The 25132-nt window shown below is 41.6% G+C and overlaps 1 protein-coding gene across 2 annotated transcripts in view; it reads right to left on the minus strand.

Moving 5' to 3' along the window:
* Positions 1 to 25132, minus strand: part of SRFBP1 (serum response factor binding protein 1) — an 82255-nt gene that overhangs the window by 17130 nt on the left and 39993 nt on the right. For both annotated transcript variants that reach the window (XM_075179217.1, XM_075179207.1), the window contains exons 3-4: positions 19284 to 19356; positions 6605 to 6676 (exon numbers count right to left, since the gene is read on the minus strand). In XM_075179217.1, coding sequence (XP_075035318.1) covers positions 6605 to 6676; positions 19284 to 19356 — 145 coding nt within the window. The remainder of the gene's footprint in view (positions 1 to 6604; positions 6677 to 19283; positions 19357 to 25132) is intronic.

A 25132-nucleotide genomic window follows, 5' to 3' on the forward strand; every position in this document is an offset into this window, starting at 1 on the left:
TATACAAACAATATAAGACTAGTTTAACCCCTGTCAAATATGCCGTAACCGGTTAATTCGTAAGAACAGAGATGTCTGGGCTAAGTAGATTTAAAAGAAACTGATTTATTTCTCACACATTACGGTGGGGAGAGAATTTGTGAAAGCTGGGGAGAAAGCTGAGGTGATGAAGTATCAGACAGCCATGTAGTTCCAATTTCTGTCAACAGTTAATAGTGCTGTTGCCTTGGCTCCCAAATCTTAAGATCACATCAAATAATCAATGACAGCTTGTTGTTGGGTGCTGGAAGAGATGGGTGCAGCAGGTATGGAAGTGCTAGTGCATTAGTAATGTGCTTAGCAAAATGCCCAATGTAACATTAAAAAGGCATCTTGCTTGCTCACACTTTACTAGAAACATTACAGAATACATAAGAACATGTATTGAGCTTGGCACATGCATGGATACTTTTTCTAACAGATTTGGCAATTTTTAAAGAAATACTCCATCATAAAGGGCAGAATACGTCCTACAGAACATAATACGTAGACTGCAGCCATCTCTAACTGCTGTCCGCATGCTGTAATATGCATATCAGGTTTCTGATCTACTGCCAACATCTTCTCACAAATATAAAATCAGTGGGAAATGACAAAGTGGAGCTGAGGAAGGTCATTATATGAATGACGGTGGTATTTAGAAGATCTAATACATCTCAGATTAGCTGCTGGCATCAGTGAGTTCAACAGCCATTGCTATTGCCATTTGTGGATCTCCACAGCCTACCTGGTGGCAGCAGCTGCCGCCGCACACATGTCCGGGGCTCTGCTTCTAGTAGCAAGCATGACAGTAAAGTAAGACACCAGGTTACTCACAGCTACTCCAAGCTACCAGTTAATCACAAGAGTGCCCATGCAGCATGAACACAACCAGAAGAGAGGATGAAGGCTGGTAAAGGACAGTTATGCTGTAAAGGACAGTTATGCTTGACAGCATCTTCTGCTGTCTCTCCTTGTTTCATCCATAATGAACCAATGGTAGCTGCACAGAAATGCCATCCATCAAGGACTGCTTTACTATTGGCGGATGATAACGCTGCTGACTTTTAATACCAACACACACTTTCCAGTCCTGTAACTAGAACTGTTATTCTGCTTCCCCTACAAGTATCAGGTGTTTCTCAAACCTTGTTTCATGTCATTGTATGTAATTTGTTTATGTTCTCCTCGCAGTACAACAATGCATAGTATGGGAACTCTTTATAAATAACACTTAATAACAATATTGCACTGTGTGGGTAACATTACATCTTAATTATTCATAAATGTATACACAAAAAGATCCAGCGCTTCCTGTTGTAAACATAAACTTGCACTTATGTTTGCAACAGCAAGTGCTGAATCTTTTTGTGTACACACTAAAGGGAGGGAAAACAGACAGCAGGCACGAGAGTAATCTGTATGAAACACAAGAGAAGCGCGCACAGGAAAGAGGTAGAAGGAGAAGAAAGATGGAGAAGGTTAGGTGGATGGCTTTGAGGAACTGATGGGTTTTGAGTGTCCGTTTAAAGGTGCTCAGATTAGTGGACAGACGGATGGAGAGAGGCAGCATGGGAGAATATTGGGGTTCCCATTTGGCCATAAACAGATGAATCACTGGCAGGAAGGAAAACTCAACACGCCACAAGGAATCCACACCAATGCCTGAGTTGTATATATTGGCCATGGCACTTTATATAATACTTCTTTACCAAATCAAGCCTGTTAAGTAGTCACCATTGCACCAACCTGCTCTGTGCTGTGCACAGAATAGTAAATATATTGTTTTCCGTATGTCCCAGAAACATTATGTTGCCACTGTAAGCTGGCCATTGATAGGTTGGTATGCTATGCAACCATTAAAAATGATAGTGTTATCACTAGAGAAAATACACTGCAATAAAACCAAACTCTTTTAGCATAGCCAGACCCTTAAAAAATTCTCCAATTCACTTCATGAAAACACTCATTAAACAATGTGCATTGGACAACATTATCTGGGCATTTGGAAATCTTTTGAGAAAACCACATCAGCAACACAAGTGTGCTGTGAATCTTGCCTGTATCATAATAATATGACTGACTATGGGCAGAAAGACATGGGGGAAACTCTGGATTGTCCCACCTTGGGCTAATGGGGGAGACTGCAGTTGATAGTTTAAAGTAAGATTTACCCATGTTCCATTAAGATAAGCAAAATGTAAGGGAAGGGAGAGAATGTAGCTGAGGTGGCCTATGATGTTTAGGTAGTCCCAAAATAGAAACAAGATAATTAGACTGACTAAATTTAGTTTCCAGATCAACTCATGTGATGGTATTGCATGAAGCAAATGTCTATTTGGGTCAGATGGGCCGTCAAACAGTATAACTTAATATCAGGGAAGCCTCCCCTATTCCTGGGCTTCTTAAGTATAGAAATAGAGATTCTAGGGAGTTTAGCATCCAAATACATTTAAGGAAAAAATAAATGTTAAGGAAGATTGTAATTGTTTAAAGATTGCACCAGCGACTTTGACTAGTAGGGCATGAAATAGATACAGCAATTTTGGACCAGGTTAATTTATACGGCAATTTTCCTACCCAACCATGAAATAACATTTACACCATGTTACCAAATCTGATTTTATTGTGGCACTAATTTGGAGGAAACTTTCCTTATTAAGGTATTGTAGGAGGATGGGATATAGACACCTAAATATTTTACATGTTTGCCACTTAAGTTTAATATTGGCCTGGATATTTTCTTTAATATGCATTGGGGTATGCAATAACATGACCTCTAATTTAGAAAAGTTGATTTTATATTCATAAAAACTGTCAAATGCATCTATTAGTGCATATAGAGTGGAGAAGGAGGTCTGCAAGTGGGTGAGAGACAAAACAGATATTATCCATAAATAATGAGTTTATACTATTTGCTGCCAACCTCCACTCCGCAAATGGATTTCCAGTTTCTAATTACACTGCAATGGGCTCTAATGACAGGGCGAACACCAGAGCCAAAAAGGGCAGCCTTACCTAGTCACATTAGATATTAGGATAGTATCAAATGGAGAGCTGTTAACCATTACTCTAGCTATGGGGGAAGAATAGCAGTGATTCCTGTAAGGAATTTGCCATTGAATCAAAATGCTTTTAGTGTTTGGAACATGAATCACCAGGATATTCTGTCAAAGGCTTTCTCGGAGTCTAGCGATAAAATGACTGCCGGAAATTGTCTCTTGTTTTTGATCTGTATTAGATCACTTTCTCTCCTTGTATTATCTCTGGCCTGACGCTTGGAACAAAGCCCTCTTGGTCATAGTGGATCAACTCTCGCAGGATTCTATTTAGACGATTAGCTACAATCTTAGCATACAGTTTGATATCATTGTTAAGCAATGAGATGGGTCTATAACTCCCACAATCACATGTATAACCACAATTCGATCATCCAGCATAGTTGGGGAAGTGGGATCCCTGGAGTACAGCATTGAACACAGACTGGAGATGGGGAAGCAAAGCATCAGCAAACTTCTTATAATAGGTTGCGGAGGAATCATCCGCACCAGAAAACTCAGCTGTTTTCTGGTCTTTGATAAACTGCAAAGTAAAGAAGATACCGTCGCACAGAAAATAGGGAGCTTCCCTCTATGTCATCATCCAAAGATAAACTCGTAATAGAGAAATGAGGGGTGCTATCTCGAAACAGCAAGAAACTGAACTGTGTACATAGAAGATGGAAGATTGTGTTTTTAATGGATGCACAGCAGCTCACCTGAGTGCTAGGATGTATATAAGATTTGTAGGATACATCAGGTCTAAAACTTAACTTTTATTAATCAAATAAAATAAGTAAAATAAATTAGCGAAAATAAAGTGAAAGGTATCTGCAAAGTGTTAAGTGAATGAAAATACGCTGGAAGCACTCCTTCGAAGTTCAACTTAAGGAGCTTTTCAAGTGGTATGATAGGTAGAAAGATAGAGCTTCAGACTTATGATTAATAACCTTATATCCATACATGAAGCCAAACTCGGACAGTTCCTTCAATGAATTAGGAAGGGAGGTGAATAGATTGGTAAAAGTCAAGGGGGCATTAAAAAAAGAGCAATTTTATACTGTGATTTACTGATGGTAATGCCCGATATGTCTGGGTTAGATCTAATTCTACTAGCCATGGGTTCGATGACCAGGGTAAATATCTGGGGGGACTTGTCTAGTCCCATTTGCTAGGCTAGAAGAACTGGACATCAAATGATTGGTGAGAACCCTAAAGGAAAGCGCTTATTGCATGCAAATATGCATCTCCAAAGCCCATATATGACTGGCCCATAAGAACATGTCAAAGGCTTTCTCTGCATCCAGCGCTAATACCAATGAAGAGATTTTTACTTTTTGTTGATATAGTGTAAACAGGAATGGTGCACCTACCTGAAAGGGACAAAGCCTACCTGATCTTTAACAGAAATCTAAAGGTCAGTGCTTAGCCGGGAGATAAGAGCAGACCGAAGCATCCATCTCCAGTTTCAGAATACTATTATCTTTACTCTAGTTGTAACCGGGTGAAGGCTTCTCTATTCAGTATGCGGTTAAAGACAGTCTTCTTGTAGGGGAACAAGGGGAGCGTACATCTTATAAGAAGACATAAGAAACATGTAGGTGGCCAAAAATTTAGAGAGTTTTTGAGATTTTAAAGGGTCTCCTATTTCCTTTTCCGTGATATGTCTACTCGGATATAGTAGAATTAACTTTGAGCTGCTTATTCGAGAATTGATACACGGCAATATCAGAAAGGGAATTATCCAGTGGGTGAATTTTGTGTACAGTACATAGTTCCTCATAATATTTTATTTTTAAATTGTGTTTAATTTGTCCGGATCATATACGGATCTTTAATTTATTGAATTGCATGCAATGCTTTATAAGATTTTAACTTATTTGCTAGCATGGCGTCAGCTTTACTGCTTTTTCCTAAAAGGAACAGCGCAGTAAATTTTTTTTGTCCCCGCAAGGATATTGTTAAGCTCACCCGTAACCAACAAACGTTTTTAGTAAATTTTGTAGAAGAGTTTTACTTGTGTATATTTTCAAGAGTCTGTGTTTTAATTGTGAGATATTCTATTTTATTTTCCTGTTCATTGTTACAGTGAGACACATAGCTAATTATGATTTAGAATTGTTTTTTTAATGTGATTTGTGTCATATTTGTGTTTGCTATTTTTCACTTGCATTTGATTTGACATCTTAGAAAATTATTAAAGAATATCTTAATACAGGTAAAAGTATTAAATACATAAAAAGGGTGTAGACAAAAATGACTTTTTTCCCTTTTTAAAAAACTCAAATCAGCATAAAAAATTAACGTTGCGTGTGTATACCTTCTAAAGTGTATAATTACATTTTGTCGGTTGTACAGTATTTATCATTTCAAAAGAATATTTGTAAATTATATGAAATTACCATTTGAGCTTCTTACTGTTCTCCAGGACAGTAAGGAACATTGAATTTAACTGTGATCAGTGGCCAAATTACCATAAATTACAGTCATTACACAGCCTACATAGACCTTCTACGTGGCTTTCAGCATGTCTCTTGCAGCTTGTTCAGACATGTAACAATGCAAAGTGTATTTAAGGTTATGCCGTTCGTTACACTCAGTAAAGTAATAGTTGTTATTTAAATCCATATTTAACACAGTACATTTTAAAACATATCTCTGATATGTGTATCATTTGCAAGCTAAAACATCTGCAGAAAAACCTTTCTTCTGAGCTAAACCATAGTGTATATTTTAAATGCCATTAAAAGCAAATGAAATACCTATGCTGCATTTCCTTGGGATTTGGATGAGAAGAATGAGAACAAAAGGAGAATAAACTATGGGATGGAGATGGAAGGTAACATGATACTATAGGAATGAAGCAAGAAGGATGATAATATAGGGATATGAATAAGGAGAAGAAGAATATTACTGCTCTAGGAAGGAGAAGAGAGGAAAATGATATAGGGTTGGGGTCAAAGCAAAATAAGAATACAGGAATGGTGTAATAGGTAGGATGTTGGTATAAAATTTGACAAGAGAAAAGTGATCATATAAAATTGGGCTAAAAGGAAGGATGACAATATATAATTGGGGTAAGAGACAATGGTGAAATTGGATGGGTATTGGCGGAAGTATGCTAATATAGTAAGGGGGTAAGACAGAGGATGGCGAGCTAAATTGTTTATGAGAGGAAGGATTAGAATATAAGAACAGGAAGGAAAGTGGAAGGATAAAGATAAAGGGATGGAGATGAGATATAGGGATAAGGGAAATCTGAGGATGGTGCTAAAGAAATGGCATAAGGAAAACCCGTATTATTTTAGGCAATTCATATACAAAGCATAAATGAATCATTGATGGTATATGTTTGTATGAAAAATAAGCACATACTAATGGTGCTGGAATTAGAAAGCTTGATGTTTATTACAGCCGAATTTATATAAATGCAAATAAATGTATTAAATCGCTACTAAAAATCACAATGGGTCGGCAACATCACAAGTTGAACAATAACCACTTTAGAATTAAGGTGAAGAAATTAAACAATGAATAAGAATTATTACCTTGTTGAACACTTTCTCAAAGTTGATCTCTTTTCTTAAAGCAGTTTTTGTCACATCATCTGGTCTCAGTTTCTAAAGGTAGAAAATAAATTACATTAACACATTTTAAGCTACATTTACGTATGATATTAACAGAAATCGCTTTTAAGATATTCATTAGAAGTAACTGACACTTAGAAAGTCCATAAGTAGTTATGTAGAAGAACTTTTGCCCACAAACTTACATTGTACCTGTAATACATAAAATACCTGTCTTACAATTTGTAAGTGTTCTTTCTGTTCTACCACACTAACGGATGTTGTAAGATGTTGTTCATAAGTTAAAATCACCCAACATTGCCAAAAATAGTCAATTCATTCCCCAAACTCTCCCACTGACTTAAAAATATATTTTTTTAAATCCAGGTGATTTTGAGTGATTTTAATCTTCAGTGGGCACAAGTGCAGGGAAATGAATTGCTCAATGAAATAAATGAGTGCACTGAACAATTATTCATCTGTCTGAAACCAGCGAGTTTGCAAATAGATTCCCCTTGTTCTACACTTTGCAACATGGAAAACCTATGATTTATGTGACTGTGAGGTATGATTTTTCTTTGGGGGGTGGGGGGAATTGATACCTGAGCAACACTCTCAGCAGGTGACCATCAGACACCCTTTATTTAACCTGTTGAGAGCATAGAAAATTAATTTTCCTCATGATAAACAATCGGTATACTTCACAGTGGAAGGGGCCAGATATACTCTCCTCACAGCATAGGCAAAATCCTAGTTATTCATAGTAACTCTTCTTTTTAGAATATAAAAAGGCAATAACTTTCCTTTACACATTCATGAGACACAGAAAAAAACTGTCACGGCCGTTAAGAGTTCACTCACCCCATGATTTTTATTCTGCATCAATCTATTCTACACTCAATGTGACAAAACTGTGGGGCTCCCATCAAAAACAACAGGACATTGTAATCCAAGACTTGTCTACATTAAATATGTCATTTCCTAGCCCTTTTTATCATTTTGTCTAAATATTCTGTACTATCCCACTATGTGTTAATAATCCTATAAAAACTATACATAGTTTGGGATCATAAGTGAATATGGACATCTTCCTTAATAAGCAATTAAAGGGCAAGAGGTAGCCCAAGAGCAATATGCTGCCTTCCTTGCTTTCGTCTTCTTCCCCCTGCCCCTTCCTGTCCTATTCTGCATTGGTTCTCTGCTTTTTGCCCCACATGCCTCAATGTTTATTCTCTGCCTTATGAACTGCCAAGGTTTTCTGAACAAGAGCTGGGGCCATAGGTGAAACTTGGCGAGTCATAAGGCAGGAATAAGACTGACTGATCATATTCTTTGCCCAGAGCAGAGGACTTCTGCATCCCATGACCTCCTCTGCACATTCATCCTACTCTGATCTCAAATGTTCTACTCTTTTGTGCAGTCTGCACTACGTGGCCTCCCTCCTTTATCTGTAGGAATGCTCATTAAAGTATGGAATATTTAGGCATTCAATTAATAGTCGATGGACAATGGTATTCCTAGTTAGGAGCAAAAGGTGGATTTGATAAACACGTTCTGTGGAGATGGAAGAACATGTAAAATTTGAGGGGTAAGTGGGGTTTTCGGGCAAGTAGAAGGTAACAGATATATTTTAGGGGAGGTTGAATGGCAAGTGGGTAAATCTGAAGAGTGTTCTGCGTATATGTGGTATCTATTCTAAGGGCATGTGGTGTCTCTTTCTTTGATACATGTATTGTTTAAACTTATTTAGGATTATATCCTTTTTGAAGGTTAGAGAGCAGCACTTTGGCCCTTGAAGTCTACCTGGCACCCCATCACTGTTCGACAGGGTCTTTAGTAAAGGGAATAAAAAAGTCAGACCCCAATATTGACATCTATACTACACCACTGATAACTTTATACTAGTCTGAATATGTCCCATTTATAAGTCCCCTTTGTGGTTTATCCTAGGAAGCAGTAGTTAAGCAGTAGTTAAGCCTGGAAGAAGACATATCTGCTAAGTGAGGTCATGGAATGACAAAGCCAATACATTATCATCTGTAAAACAACATTTCAATCAATAACATTGTATCTAAAAATAAACCATTAATGACTGTCAAGGATAAAGTCTCAACATAATTTGAGTGAGCAAAAGATCATGTTTGAGATACATTATCATCGACACATTAGAGCTTTTGGGCCTGAGTCATTAAGTAGAGCAAAGAATAAAAAATAAGTAACTTAGCACCTGGGCAAAATCATGTTGCATTGAAGGGAGAAGTACATTTAAAATGTGGGGAAAGATTTATAGCTGAGATAGGGCATGTCCTAGACCAACATTAAATTTCAGTGTAAAAATAAAGCTATCAAGTATGTGTGTGCTACATAAAAAACAGCCAGTATGTGCAACATAATAAACTAATTTGCACCCCTTGCATTGTAACATGGTTTGTCCCCGAGAACATTTACTCCTTTTTTTGCCTTACTTTCTTTAATGAATCAGGTCCTTTATGTGCAATTTGTTTTTTTATTCCAGAACCATAATTTTATTCCAGCAATTAATCTTTGGTACAGGACTACATTGAGCCATTGTTACAGAGTGGAATTATCTGTCATGAGATAAACTAATGTGTCAGTTGAGGCAAAATTGTTCCTAGAAAGTGGAAGTTTTAGTGAACAACAATAATTAGTAACATACAGTAAAGACAATGGAGAAAACATTGATCCACTAAGGTGCAAACTGTACCAGAAAAAGTTGATATAAGTGTTGGACAGCCTGTGGTAATAGTGACCTAACTGAATCCAAACATTAGCAGGAGCTAAACTGTGAGCAAATGTAACATGATGGCAAAATTAAAATGATGCACTTGCAAAGCAGATTTTCGGAGTATAGTTAAGGGAGTTTTTCACCAGAATACTTTGGAGCATTATGTTTATAAGCTACTAAAACACACCTAAAGATTACCTTTCGAAAATGTTAAATGTGTTCCTTACAGTGACTATGGAAGGAGACATTCATTGATCATGTTTGTGTATGTGATATATTTTTATATTATTATTACACTGGGTGATGCGCAATTTGAAGGTGCAAAATGTATTCTATTAAAAGCATGAGAAGAGACCTTCAGCATCTCAGAGGTGGTGGGCAAAATTTCTGGGGAGAAAAAGGCTGTGTGTTCTCCAGCAAAGTTTGGATCTCGCCTAAATGAGCATCTCTATCCCATAATCACATTTAAATAAATGCATGTTGATACAATGTACTAGGGGTGTGCACCGGCCACTTTTGGTGTCTCGTGTTTTGTATTCGGATTTGCTTGAGGTTTTGGGTTCGGATTTGTTTCGCAAAACACCTGACAAAAGGTTTTGGTTTGGATTTATTTTGAAAAAAACATAAAAAGTGTTAAAATCAAGTTTTTTGGTTTATTTTCACTCCTACGCTATTATTAACCTCAATAACATTCAATAACAATCATTTCCACTAATTCCCAGTCTATTCTGCTGAATCAGTGAACTTTGTAATATTGCAGCACCAATGGACTTATACTGCAGGATTGTTTTTGGATATTTTTTTAAATTTCTTTTTTTTATAATTCTTTTTTTTATAACTTTTTTTGGACACAGTACGAGATATAGCAGGACAGAGGACCACCTAACACAACCTCCCTCTACCCTGATCAATGCCCGAGTAAAGATGGCGGCGGCTAGCGGGGAATTTATAGAATACGAGTATCGCGAGATCAGACAGCGGGATTATGACTCAGAGCCTCGGTTTGTTTTGCAATAGGCGGGAATACCCGGATCTGTCTCGGATCGGCAACGTTCGGGTGGGCTTGGATTTCAGATATCCGAGCCCGCTCATCTCTACAATGTACTAGTTAGTGAGTAATCCCCATGAGAGGTTTATTCAGGCAAGCACAGAAAAGAACATTCCTAGAGCAGCCCCATTCTTCAACACTAATGCTTTTGCATGAATACTTTTGGGAGGAAGAACCTCTTCCTGGCTAACACCGTTTACATAGAGTTAGTGATGGGTGTGCTCTATTTCTGAGAGATCTATATTAAAGGTGCACAAATATGTAATCAGTAAGGAATGCCCCAGATCTGACAAACTGCTCCCATTGAACGAATCCAACCACAGCTGTAATTGGACAAACTAGTAAAGAGCAGCTGCACTGCGTTTGCACATTTTCCCTTCTTCTTATTTAAAGACCACACAATAATATTTAATACAATGTAGTAATATGACATATTAACTGAATCAATAAGAAAACACATTGAAATGATAACTATTTTTTTGGTGTAATTACTAGACAGTAGTCATTTTAACATTGCGGCTGCATTGTCCGTAGAATGCCAGAAATACTTTTAAAGACTATAATTTGAGGACGTGTACAAAGTAATGAATCCAGCTGGTAGAAACTAGCTACTGTACTATATTAAACCCATATTATATAAAGTCATGTTAGCTCACATTACAGATTTATACACACTAAGCATTTTAAACTAAACTTCTAATTAAAAGATTATTAAGGGGATAGTTCAAATAACATTGCAAAATCAGTGTTTTACTGTAGTCTACGATCAGCAGGAGATTCTCACAGAAGAGACTAGAACCAGGTGAGGATACCAAACGGTACCTCCTCCACCACTTGGGGGCAGAACTACAACCTTCATTTAAACTCACCTTTAACCTCCTCCTCCACAAGTAGTATTACAGGGGAACACAGCAGACTGTGAATGCTGGAAAGGAGTTGTATTAATATTGTATTGGGGTCACCCCCTTCAGTTAACTACTGCTTTTGCTTACCACAGTTCATAAGAACAATTAATCATGGAACAAAGCAGCATGTGGACTGCATATTTGATTAACATGCCCTTTTATCATCACAAACACTTCCCTGTGTGCTATTGCACAAAGGCATACCTGCTGTGCTGAAAGCAGGAACCATGCTGCAATACTTGCATCTGCTATAAGTTTATCATTTGCATTATGGATACAGGCAGCAGAACATAAACAAGAATGTGCACAGACATGTTAGCAGGATGGGGTACCCAACAAGGGTGAACAAAGAATAAAACCACTGAGAACATAGATAGGGATTATACCATAATGACCTCGTCATCATGTGGAATTAGATAACCTTCTTCTAAGCCTGAAATAGATGACCAGTTATATGACAATGATTCACATATTAAATGCTATGTTGCAATGGGATATATTTTTCTATACACAAAAGCATTCCTGTTTTGTTGAACATGAAATAACTACTGTGATTACGTGAATGGAAATAGGTTATTTGACCAGGGCTTCTTATAAAATTACAGAACTGTTACAAACTATGCTAATTAATTTCCTAAACAACCCACTAATTAAAGTGAGAAGGATCCCGTGACCAGGACCCACACAGTTCAAGGGTACTTTTCCCACCATAGTCTCAGATGGTAATGTCTCCCTGGTTCTTGGAATCGAGACCCTCAATGTTTCACAAAATATAATGGGGGTTATAGGTGACATATGATGTGTGGGTGTAGTTATCCTTTACAAGTAGTCAGAAACAAACATGGTCATGAGCACAAGAAAATGACTATTGACAGAACCAAAAATGGGCACTGACATGAAGTGAAGATCTGACACGCAATTTACAAAGACCCAACCAGCTATTCCCCTTGCTGTGCCCAGTCTTCCAGCACCATTCTTTATTGCAAACTATTTTATCTGTGTCAGCCTATTGACAACCAACCAGCTAAGGGTGCAATTCTGGAGAGAATTACCGGAGCTGGATACAAATAAGTATCTACAGGTGAGTGACCAAGTTGTTGGCTGCTCAATTATCTAAACATTTAGTATTATTACATTACATTCTATTTGTTGTGGGAAGGCATATTTTTATTAAGGATGAACACTGCCTTTGACCACACTACTACATAGCAATTTGTAGTACAGTACAGTGTTAGGACCCAGTCAATCAGACCATAGGGGGGCAATGGAGAAAATCTGAACACTAATTTATATGAAAATTTGTAGGTGTCAGACTTCCCCATGTCACTGTGTGCCAGCTATTCTCCATATTATTTTCATATAAACCTGCATTAGATGACGAGCAAGTCACTGTTATACAAACTAAATAAAAAATACTTGTGAACATTTAATACTTGAAATATGTACAATCCTGCACAACTGTACAATTCTCTAAAAAAATTTAAAAAAAAGCCGGATTAGGGAAAATGTAATGCTACTTTTGCATTTTTAATGTGATTAGTGAGAAATCAGAAAACATTTCAATTCTAAAGAGTTCAGCATTAGTGGAAACATCCTGCTTCTAAAAATACAATATTTGAAGGGATGACATCAAACCATTTGCTAAGATTATAAACAAACCAAATGAATAAATACTACCTTCATATTTCTTATTTCCATCTACAAGCAAATAGGATAGTTTTACACATCTGCTATTACAAACCACAGAGGTCAACATGGTAAACTAAAATAGAATAGCCCCCTCTAATTAGCTGTACAGAAGCTGGCCCAGCACATGGATGGCATAGCTGGTTTTCATCATCTAAAGAATAAAAGGTCTCATTCAAATACAATGACTCCATGCTACTAAAATATGCTTCACCACTTAGGATTCCCTTGTTACAATGTAAAAGGATCAGAGAAATTCAAAACAAAATACATAAGGAATTAATGTTTAGAAAATAAACATAATGACACTCAAAATAATCACTGGGAATTAAGCATACAAATCAGAAATATCAAGGTGAAAGAAGTCTGACAAGAACACATAGAGGTTCAGTTACAAAGGGGTTTAAGGTATCAGTCTTCCATATACTTGTATTGCTTCTCACTTGAGCACCTGTTAAGTTTCTGAAAATACTGTGTTGCCCATAACTGATCTGGATAGTAGTTAATATGGTTAGGCAATATTTTCATTTCCCATATAAAATAGCAACAAATACAAAAAAGGTTATTCTAACTTCAAGAAGAAAGATATTACACAATTTTCTGAACACATCAAATTACATTACAATGCAATGTACCAGTGACACCAAGGACAACATTTACCAATTTAGTTGGCCCGCGTGCATTTTATTTTATACTGCATCTTTGATAATATTTTGAAATAAATATCCAAAGGAAAGACAAAGAAAAAAAAATGCATCTTGATTCTATCCTGTTATTTTCCCATTTTAATACCAAGTAATAGACCTCTCAAATTTCTATATGAGGTTTTATTAACAGATATGATTGATTAGCCTGTAAATAAATATATGTATACATGTATTTTTTTATTCCCTTATGATCTTTGACCATGATGTCTATATGAAAGTTTAAAATACTGGAAATACGAATGTTAAGAGGTCTAGAAACTCCCTGGCCCAAGACACTAAAATGAATTATGTGAAAGAAGCAAGGAGATGTCAAATTAACCCATAATGTAAGATTGTATAATTCAAGGCCCAAAGAGCCATTAACAAGCCTATCTTTTGAACATCACCAGTAAGTCACTTAATGTTACTTAATATCCAGTTTTATGACTGTGAATGTGAGACACCACACTTTTCTACATGCATTCAATTAGTACGAGATTGATAAATCCCGTATGCACCTATTACTAAAGCTAGGTACACACTACAGAATCTTCCACCAATTTTTTTATGCCGAACGATTTTACATGCGATCGATGTTCCGTTCGCTCGGTCCATGGACTGCATACACACTAGCCTTGTTTAGGACGATAAAGAGAAGAGCGGACGTCCCGTTAGCGACTTTTTACAGCCATGTTGTCGTGAGCAATGACTGTAATTTTGTACTCACTGTTGTGGATCGGTGGGAAGTTTATACACACTACTCAGCGGAAACGAGATTGGAACGAAAATATTAAACGGTACGACCAACCAAATGAGGCGACAATCGTCCATTTGGGCAGACTTTCGACCATCGTGTCACTGCACACACTGACCCGAGTTTTGAACAAGCGGTCGTATGTCGGCTGATTTAGCCGATTATTGGATGAAAACTGTGTAGTGTGTACCTAGCTTAAGTCTACCCATTATATTACCTAATTTAGTGCCAGGTGCGGAGAGTACTAAGCTCTACCTTTTTTTCAATATTTAGCTATAGATTCCCAATAATTAAACTATTATTCTTCCAATACACATCCCAACTACCTGCTTTACTTTTTAACATACAGCTACTTAATGAAGATGACTTACCCTTGGTTCCTAAAACCATCTCTCTTGCAGAAAAGTAGTGGATATAAGACCATCCATGTCTTCCATATAATGATGTTCATCTTAAAGTTCCCACGTGGCTGTCTGCGAGGAAGATGGCTTCCCTTACCGAGCAAGGGGAACTGCAATAATGCTGGACCAGGGTGAAAAAAACCCCTATATTTTACATGAATCGCTAGTGAGAAATACCCTCTGTTCTCAATATTAAACTTTATTTCAATCATTAATTTTGTTTTCCATGTTTGCATTAGATTTCCAATATTCAAAATGCTGTTTTGGTTGAAGGTACAATTTAAACTATCCAGAAAATATGGCACACGTGTAGATGTAGAATTGCTCCCAGCTGTTTCTCCTTCTGAAAAGGTGAAAAACAGCTAAATATATTTTAAAGTTCAAAGTTGTGAAGGCTTCTGCTGTTGATTTGCCTTTGACTTGGAATTCTCTAACTCTGTCCAGATGAGGAGACATATTTTGGGTACGGATTCAAGATAAAATAAAACTTCTGAACGCATACTTTTAATTGCCTACAGTCACAATTCCTCTACCATAAGTATTGCACACTTGGAAAAGAGAAATGCTCACAGACCACTGGATCTGCCAAACCACAATTGTATAATAAGCTCTATGGATAGCTCTTAGCAAACAAAATGTTCTTCTGGCTTGAACCCAGTGGTCAAAAAGTATCCTATAACTGATCCAAAACAATAAAACAGTTAAGTGTTTTACATTCTCCTTTTAATTCTGATTATGCACCTTTAAAAACACCTACCTACAATTAACTATGTACACAATCAGGGCCGCCTGAACCATTAGGTGACGCTAGGCAGTTGCCTAGAGCACCAATGGTTAGGGGGCGACCAACACACAATGTCATCCACTTGATTTTAATGCTCCTGTGGCATCTCCACATGACGCTGACCACTTCTGAGGGTGGGGGGTGAAGGGTTGGTGCCCCAGCCCTGTGCACAGTACATAGTGAAAAAATTTGTTCGTAGACATGTTCATCTCTTTACCCCTGTACCTAGATCCAGTGAAGGAGAAAGGCAGCAACTAAGTGTAAACTACAATTAGATGTCTTGCTTCTTTGTATACAGCTTAAAGTATAGGTTTATTCTTGTTGGAAGGGAAGATAAATTGTTATTCAAAGTGCTCCTCGCAAGATACACTAGGAAGAGAGATGACGGGAGTGAAGAGAAGCTCTGCATATGAACTGACTGTATGGATGTAGTGCAGGCAGTACTGAGTAAATTGCTAGGGACAACATATACCCTAATAATAAGTGCATTTAATTTTGTATTTAGGATCAGTAACCATATAGGCATAGCTTATCTACATATATGCATTTATTAATTAATAGGAGAAAGTTGCTTGCACTGCTGAAGTTCAATTATTATAGAAAAATTCTGATGGAACACGTGTCTCCAATGCTATGTCTATACTAATACTACAATGAGTTACTTCACACCAGTTGCTAACACGCCATAAACAGAAGGGTGCAGATGTAACATATATGTGGCATTCCTCTGCTTCATGTTAAACGGAAAATGGTTAAAGAAACTGAAAAGGGTGCTCCCGCTCTTTGTACATACTTTGTGATATTAATTAATGATATATTTATATTATATAAATAGTTATTGATTTAACCTTGCTGATCCTGCTATTGAAGCAGGACCAGCACTGGGGTCTCTGGGCTTACAAACATTTTCAATATGCAGTAGTGCAGCATATATCACAGGAAAGCTATTAGGACAACAAAGATGTTTCTCCTTAGCAACCGATGGTCATGGCTGGCACAGCGCCCTCCCTGGTTGGTAGGACTTAATGGCATGAGGGAAGTGATGGTTGCCATAAAGACTGAAGCTCCTGGATAGCGAGTGCCGGAAAATGCAGTGCAGTCAACAGCCAGTGGTTGGGGCGCACATTACAGTAGTGGGCACGCGTAATACATTTTGAACTCATTTATTTTAATACTTTTAATATTTTATTACACATTCTCTTTCTTGATTTTAAAATATTTTGCTAATTTTCTTGTTTTAAATGTTCAATAAATGACTAAAACTGAATACTTTTTGAAAGTTAATTTGGAAAACCTAAGAGTGCATCCAATTTGAGGGAAACCTTTTTCTCTTTATTTTTGTTAAAAGTAAAATTTGTCTCTCTGGAAGCAACTCCTGAAACGAATATATATATCTATATATCTATATAAAGAACAATAATCTTGGAATAATCAGGTGGTTTATTTGATACATTAGGTTCTGAGCAGTGCCATTCTAATATTCTAGGCACACTTAACCCGCCTTTCTTCGACTTGAATTGGCTATAGCCTCGGTACAGGTATCGCCCCTGTAGGTCAGTCTGTCACTGTGTCCCGCTTAGCCTAGAAGGGTTGCGGTTTCTGTAGTGCCCGGGACGCAGGGTCCCGCTAAGGTAGATGTGTGTGCCCAGGGTGTGATTGATTGTCCCCCAGTTGATGAGGTCTCATGTTTAATGCTGGGACTTTTTGGTTCTGCCTGGCGGATGTCGTACTGACTGCTCTTTTCTCAACCACCATATTTATAAATTTTAATTTTGCCACATTCAGGTCTTGTATCATTTATTTAATAAGAAATAAAATAAGTGTAAGAAGGTAAGGGAAGTCAAGATATCAGCTGTTAAGCCTTTCATTAAACACACTGGTACTTGAATATTGCTGTCTTATAACCTACAGCAGCCATCAGTGGAAAGTTGCAATAGTAGTTATTACCATCACATGGCACGAGGTCAAGGCGTATGTAAAGAGGAATGCATTCTGTCTCTTGGCAGCAAAAGAGATAAAGAAGAAGACCACCTTTGGCAAACAAACAAAAGAAATAAGCAGCACAAAGCAGTGGTGTAATTACAACCAACTACATTCCTTCCAATATTTGCTAGATACAAACATCTTTTTGTAAAAAAACAGATTTTTGCCTAGACCATGGCTGTCCCTAGGTGTCAGAGCAGAGAGATCATTTACCATCCACTATAATATACTGCTCATTTAATCAGTTTTGAAAGAAACAGCTTCTGGCACAGGAATTTCAAATCTTGTCAAGTCTATGATAAAATGCAGTGTGGCCTGTAGGACTATAAATCAGTGCTTTCAAGTGTCAGGTTATCAATGAAGGTTTCATGGGAGGGACAAACACACCTTGAAATTATCCAGGGAAAGGGGCACTGAATGGGGATAGCCCATTTAAAAATCATAAGTTGGACATGCACAGAAAGAAAATTATACAGTCTATGGGCCCGAGTCATTAAGGAACGTATCTTTTTTTTTTGTGTGTGTATTGTACGCAATTCCCTTCTGCGCACGCCCAGAACGAGGACAATAGGCCGTCAACGAAAGCAAGTCCATTGCATATACCAACGAAAATGACAGTTACAATGGTCTACAATTTTGGGGAGTGAACGGGGCGGGGAAAGAGTGTGTGCCTGTACTTGATGCACAATATGGGCGTGACAAACTCAAGCGAATGCAGCCGCGTCAAATGAAACTCTGCGTGTGTGAAAGTTTCTTGTTTTTCCACCGTACCTCTTGCACCAGCTAAGGGGCTAGTCTAAGTCCTGATTCAGTCTCGTATGCATGCTATAACATGTGTCTGCAATCAGGTGCAACTGTAAAAATGTATTTTAAATACAGTAAACATTAAGGACAGCCTAATCCTAATGTTTCTCAACGGGACATAATTTTTTTTATAAAAACTCTTTTTTTGTATATAATTTCCATTTGTATATTAATTTCTAATCATAAATGACCATTATTGACAGATAACATTAATATTTTTTTCCCTGTGTGTTCCTTTGAGATTTCATATTCCACATACGTATTGTATGCATCCTGCTGTGTCTGGTCTAGTATACCAGAGTGAACCTACACCCATAGTCAACACCACACGCATCTTGAGTGCTTTTGAGGACAACTGCACGATGCGCTCAGTATGCGTCTTAATGACTCAGGCCCTATGTGTCCATTAGAACAGAGGGAAAAAGCCTTAGAACTACATTTGGTTCTTATCTTCAGACAAGAACGCTATTCTGTCTTCAATGCACTTTCATTCCAAACGCTACATATTTTCCCAAGTTCTGGGCACAAAACTGGATAATGACAACATCTTCTAAAAATGCATAAAGGACTGGCTATAGACGGAGCATGATGTCAACATGAAGTTCTGCTATCCACAAGTCTAGTAACACAGGAACTTTCCTCCTTTTCCTGAGGACTTACAGCAAATACTCCACTCATTCTTAAACAAATGTACATTTAGCTTTGCAAGCACACGTGCCAAATAAGTCAAGATCACAGAAGAAATATAACAAACACATGGAAAATGTTGGATTAAAATAGCTCAAATGTTCCAGATGATTTGCAACTGAAGTCAGAGTAAGTTACAAGTGGTGTAACAGACTGAATGTGAAAAATATATACTACCTTAATAGTGTGAATTTCTTCAAGAAGTCGTTGTGCCCGTCTCCGATTCTTCAGTATTAGTTCATCTGTTCCCCTGATAATGTAAAGTAAAATGAGATGAACAATTTCACAAAATCAGAAAAAAGTGCAAAATCAATTACATCAGTTATAGAGGTACACAAACGAATAAAGTAGCATTGTAGACAAACAGATTTACGCCATATGTTCTGAAAATGTACTTGGCAATAATAAACTGTAACACAAACAAAAACATGTGCAATTGTAGTTGTCTTGGCACTAGCTGCTATTACAGAATGGATGCGATTGGGAATAATTTCTTACAAAAGGAAATATATGCTATATTTTGGCTACCCTGAAATTAAGCTTTTTGTGACATGTGTTAGCATTACTGGGTTGTGTTAATTACTGTTAGTTGGTGACACTGTGGTCTCGCCTTGGTGACAATCGAGAGAACTCTTGAGCTACGTAGTGGTGAGTCGTCCACTGCGAAAGCTACAAAAAAGGCTAGATAATTCAATAAACAGTATATCTAGCAAGCAATTACACATGGGCCATTGGTTACATTTGTAAAATAGATATTTTGGTTTATTTTGCACATTTAACTCCCCCTAACAAAAAGTAGGAGATAAAAAAAAAAAGAGTGAACTGAGCAAAATTTTAAGAAGAGATGGAAAAGTCTAAACTAATTAAGGGGTGTCCAATGAAAAAGTAATGTGGAACATTAAATTTACCATGATAATGGTATAGAGGATATGCTTTAATGTATGTGCACAATGGAAAAATATGCCTTTCCATGTGACCCACATTGTATTGAGAATATCCTCCACTGCAACCTTCTGGTTGCATAATTAGTAAAGTTGAAAAAAGACACAAGTCAGCCAGGTTCAGCCTTTCATAAACTGTAATTCATAAATTCTAATCCAGAGTATTAGAAAACCCCTACTGATATAGTTGTCAAATTAATCTCAGATTGGAGTGGGGAGAGAAACCCTTCATAAACACAAAAATAGCAATTGGATAAATTCCCTGGATTTGTTAATACCATACATACAGTAGTTTAATGTAATCAGCAATTTATATTCCCCTAGACAGAGTACTCTCATCTTATGTACCATGGATTGTTATATGGAACAGCATCGAAGGCTTTTGTGAAATCCAGATCTATCAAATGCACTACACCAAGATCCAGTTTGCCATGACAGAAAGGAAACTCCAGGGGGTATTATTTACTAAACTGCAGGTTTGAAAAAGTGGAGGTGTTGCCTATAGCAACCAATCAGATTCTAGCTGTCATTTTGTAGAATGTACTAAATAAATGATAACTAGAATCTGTTTGGTTGCTATAGGCAACATCTCCACTTTTTCAAACCCGCAGTTTAGTAAATATACCCCCAAATCTATAATTTCCAGGTTCCCGTTTTGTTCTCTTTTTAAAGATTTGCGCGGCACTGACCCAGTTATGAGACAGTGCATAAATAGTGACCCATCAATTTACAAACTTAGTTCTTTTACCACACATGGGTGGATACCATCTGGGCCATATACTTTACCGATTTTAATCTTATTTAATGTAACTGCATCAGCTCCTGTATTAAACAGGAGCGCATGTAATGGTGTGCATAGGCTATCGCTACACAATCTATTTCCTCCTTATTAATACAGATGGAAGAGATCAGTTTCACTTTATCTTTTACAATTATTTTTCCTACTATCCTTCGGAGGGCAAATCATTTCCATTTTTCTTGCTGGTGGTGATTTGAAAACATTTTGGGATTAGAATTGCAAGCTTTTACAATTTGTTTCTCAATTAAAATTTCTGCTGACCCGATATAATTTTACGTATTTTGCTACATTCCTTTTATTTCCATAAGAGAATTTCAGTCCCTTCTAGCTGTAACGTTTTCAAACTTTTCTTTTTCCTTATTAACTACAATACTTTTGTATTGGTTGCATTTTATCCCTAGAAATGGTTGGAGGGCACCACAGCGCCACACTGCCTGGTTGGAGGGCACCACAGCCACAAACAGCCTGGTTGGAGGGCACCACAGCCACAAACAGCCTGGTTGGAGGGCACCACAGCCACAAACAGCCTGGTTGGAGGGCACCACAGCCACAAACAGCCTGGTTGGAGGGCACCACAGCCACGCACAGCCTGGTTGGAGGGCACCACAGCCACGCACTGCCTGGTTGGAGGGCACCACAGCCACGCACAGCCTGGTTGGAGGGCACCACAGCCACAAACAGCCTGGTTGGAGGGCACCACAGCCACAAACAGCCTGGTTGGAGGGCACCACAGCCACAAACAGCCTGGTTGGAGGGCACCACAGCCACGCACAGCCTGGTTGGAGGGCACCACAGCCACAAACAGCCTGGTTGGAGGGCACCACAGCCACAAACAGCCTGGTTGGAGGGCACCACAGCCACAAACAGCCTGGTTGGAGGGCACCACAGCCACAAACAGCCTGGTTGGAGGGCACCACAGCCACAAACAGCCTGGTTGGAGGGCACCACAGCCACAAACAGCCTGGTTGGAGGGCACCACAGCCACGCACAGCCTGGTTGGAGGGCACCACAGCCACGCACAGCCTGGTTGGAGGGCACCACAGCCACGCACAGCCTGGTTGGAGGGCACCACAGCCACGCACAGCCTGGTTGGAGGGCACCACAGCCACGCACAGCCTGGTTGGAGGGCACCACAGCCACGCACTGCCTGGTTGGAGGGCACCACAGCCACGCACTGCCTGGTTGGAGGGCACCACAGCCACGCACTGCCTGGTTGGAGGGCACCACAGCCACGCACTGCCTGGTTGGAGGGCACCACAGCCACGCACTGCCTGGTTGGAGGGCACCACAGCCACACTGCTTGGGGGGGGGGGCACCACAGCCACACTGCTTGGGGGGGCATCACGGCCACACTGCTTGGGGGGGGGGGCATCACGGCCACACTGCTTGGGGGGGGGGCATCACAGCCACACTGCTTGGGGGGGGCATCACAGCCACACTGCTTGGGGGGGGGGGGCATCACAGCCACACTGCTTGGGGGGGGGGGGCATCACAGCCACACTGCTTGGGGGGGGGGGCATCACAGCCACACTGCTTGGGGGGGGGGCATCACAGCCACACTGCTTGGGGGGGGGGCATCACAGCCACACTGCTTGGGGGGGGCATCACAGCCACACTGCTTGGGGGGGGTGGGGCATCACAGCCACACTGCTTGGGGGGGGGGCATCACAGCCACACTGCTTGGGGGGGGGCATCACAGCCACACTGCTTGGGGGGGGGCATCACAGCCACACTGCTTGGGGGGGGGGCATCACAGCCACACTGCTTGGGGGGGGGCATCACAGCCACACTGCTTGGGGGGGGGGGGCATCACAGCCACACTGCTTGGGGGGGGGGGCATCACAGCCACACTGCTTGGGGAGGGGCATCACAGCCACACTGCTTGGGAGAGGGGGCATCACAGCCACACTGCTTGGGAGAGGGGGGCATCACAGCCACACTGCTTGGGAGAGGGGGCATCACAGCCACACTGCTTGGGAGAGGGGGCATCACAGCCACACTGCTTGGGAGGGGGGGGCATCACAGCCACACTGCTTGGGAGGGGGGGGGGCATCACAGCCACACTGCTTGGGAGGGGGGGGCATCACAGCCACACTGCTTGGGAGGGGGGGCATCACAGCCACACTGCCTGCTTGGGGGGCACCACAGCCACACTGCCTGCTTGGGGGGCACCACAGCCACACTGCCTGCTTGGGGGGCACCACAGCCACACTGCCTGCTTGGGGGGCACCACAGCCACACTGCTTGGGGGGGGGCACCACAGCCACACTGCTTGGGGGGGGGGCACCACAGCCACACTGCTTGGGGGGGGGGCACCACAGCCACACTGCTTGGGGGGGGGGCATCACAGCCACACTGCTTGGGGGGGGGGGCATCACAGCCACACTGCTTGGGGGGGGGCATCACAGCCACACTGCTTGGGGGGGGGCATCACAGCCACACTGCTTGGGGGGGGGCATCACAGCCACACTGCTTGGGGGGGGCATCACAGCCACACTGCTTGGGGGGGGGGCATCACAGCCACACTGCTTGGGGGGGGGGGGGCATCACAGCCACACTGCTTGGGGGGGGGGGGGGCATCACAGCCACACTGCTTGGGGGGGGGGGCATCACAGCCACACTGCTTGGTGGGGGGCAATCACAGCCACACTGCTTGGGAGAGGGGGCATCACAGCCACACTGCTTGGGAGAGGGGGCATCACAGCCACACTGCTTGGGAGAGGGGGCATCACAGCCACACTGCTTGGGAGAGGGGGCATCACAGCCACACTGCTTGGGAGAGGGGGCATCACAGCCACACTGCTTGGGAGAGGGGGCATCACAGCCACACTGCTTGGGAGAGGGGGCATCACAGCCACACTGCTTGGGAGAGGGGGCATCACAGCCACACTGCTTGGGAGAGGGGGCATCACAGCCACACTGCTTGGGAGAGGGGGCATCACAGCCACACTGCTTGGGAGAGGGGGCATCACAGCCACACTGCTTGGGAGAGGGGGCATCACAGCCACACTGCTTGGGAGAGGGGGCATCACAGCCACACTGCTTGGGAGAGGGGGCATCACAGCCACACTGCTTGGGAGAGGGGGCATCACAGCCACACTGCTTGGGAGAGGGGGCATCACAGCCACACTGCTTGGGAGAGGGGGCATCACAGCCACACTGCTTGGGAGAGGGGGCATCACAGCCACACTGCTTGGGAGAGGGGGCATCACAGCCACACTGCTTGGGAGAGGGGGCATCACAGCCACACTGCTTGGGAGAGGGGGCATCACAGCCACACTGCTTGGGAGAGGGGGCATCACAGCCACACTGCTTGGGAGAGGGGGCATCACAGCCACACTGCTTGGGAGAGGGGGCATCACAGCCACACTGCTTGGGAGAGGGGGCATCACAGCCACACTGCTTGGGAGAGGGGGCATCACAGCCACACTGCTTGGGAGAGGGGGCATCACAGCCACACTGCTTGGGAGAGGGGGCATCACAGCCACACTGCTTGGGAGAGGGGGCATCACAGCCACACTGCTTGGGAGAGGGGGCATCACAGCCACACTGCTTGGGAGAGGGGGCATCACAGCCACACTGCTTGGGAGAGGGGGCATCACAGCCACACTGCTTGGGAGAGGGGGGCATCACAGCCACACTGCTTGGGAGAGGGGGGCATCACAGCCACACTGCTTGGGAGAGGGGGCATCACAGCCACACTGCTTGGGAGAGGGGGCATCACAGCCACACTGCTTGGGAGAGGGGGCATCACAGCCACACTGCTTGGGAGAGGGGCATCACAGCCACACTGCTTGGGGGGGGGCATCACAGCCACACTGCTTGGGGGGGGGGCATCACAGCCACACTGCTTGGGGGGGGCATCACAGCCACACTGCTTGGGGGGGGGGCATCACAGCCACACTGCTTGGGGGGGGGGGGCATCACAGCCACACTGCTTGGGGGGGGGCAATCACAGCCACACTGCTTGGGAGAGGGGGCATCACAGCCACACTGCTTGGGAGAGGGGGCATCACAGCCACACTGCTTGGGAGAGGGGGCATCACAGCCACACTGCTTGGGAGAGGGGGCATCACAGCCACACTGCTTGGGAGAGGGGGCATCACAGCCACACTGCTTGGGAGAGGGGGCATCACAGCCACACTGCTTGGGAGAGGGGGCATCACAGCCACACTGCTTGGGAGAGGGGGCATCACAGCCACACTGCTTGGGAGGGGGGGCATCACAGCCACACTGCTTGGGAGGGGGGGGCATCACAGCCACACTGCTTGGGAGGGGGGGCATCA

Source organism: Mixophyes fleayi, chromosome 1, assembly GCF_038048845.1.
Source record: "Mixophyes fleayi isolate aMixFle1 chromosome 1, aMixFle1.hap1, whole genome shotgun sequence".
NCBI lineage: Eukaryota > Metazoa > Chordata > Amphibia > Anura > Limnodynastidae > Mixophyes > Mixophyes fleayi.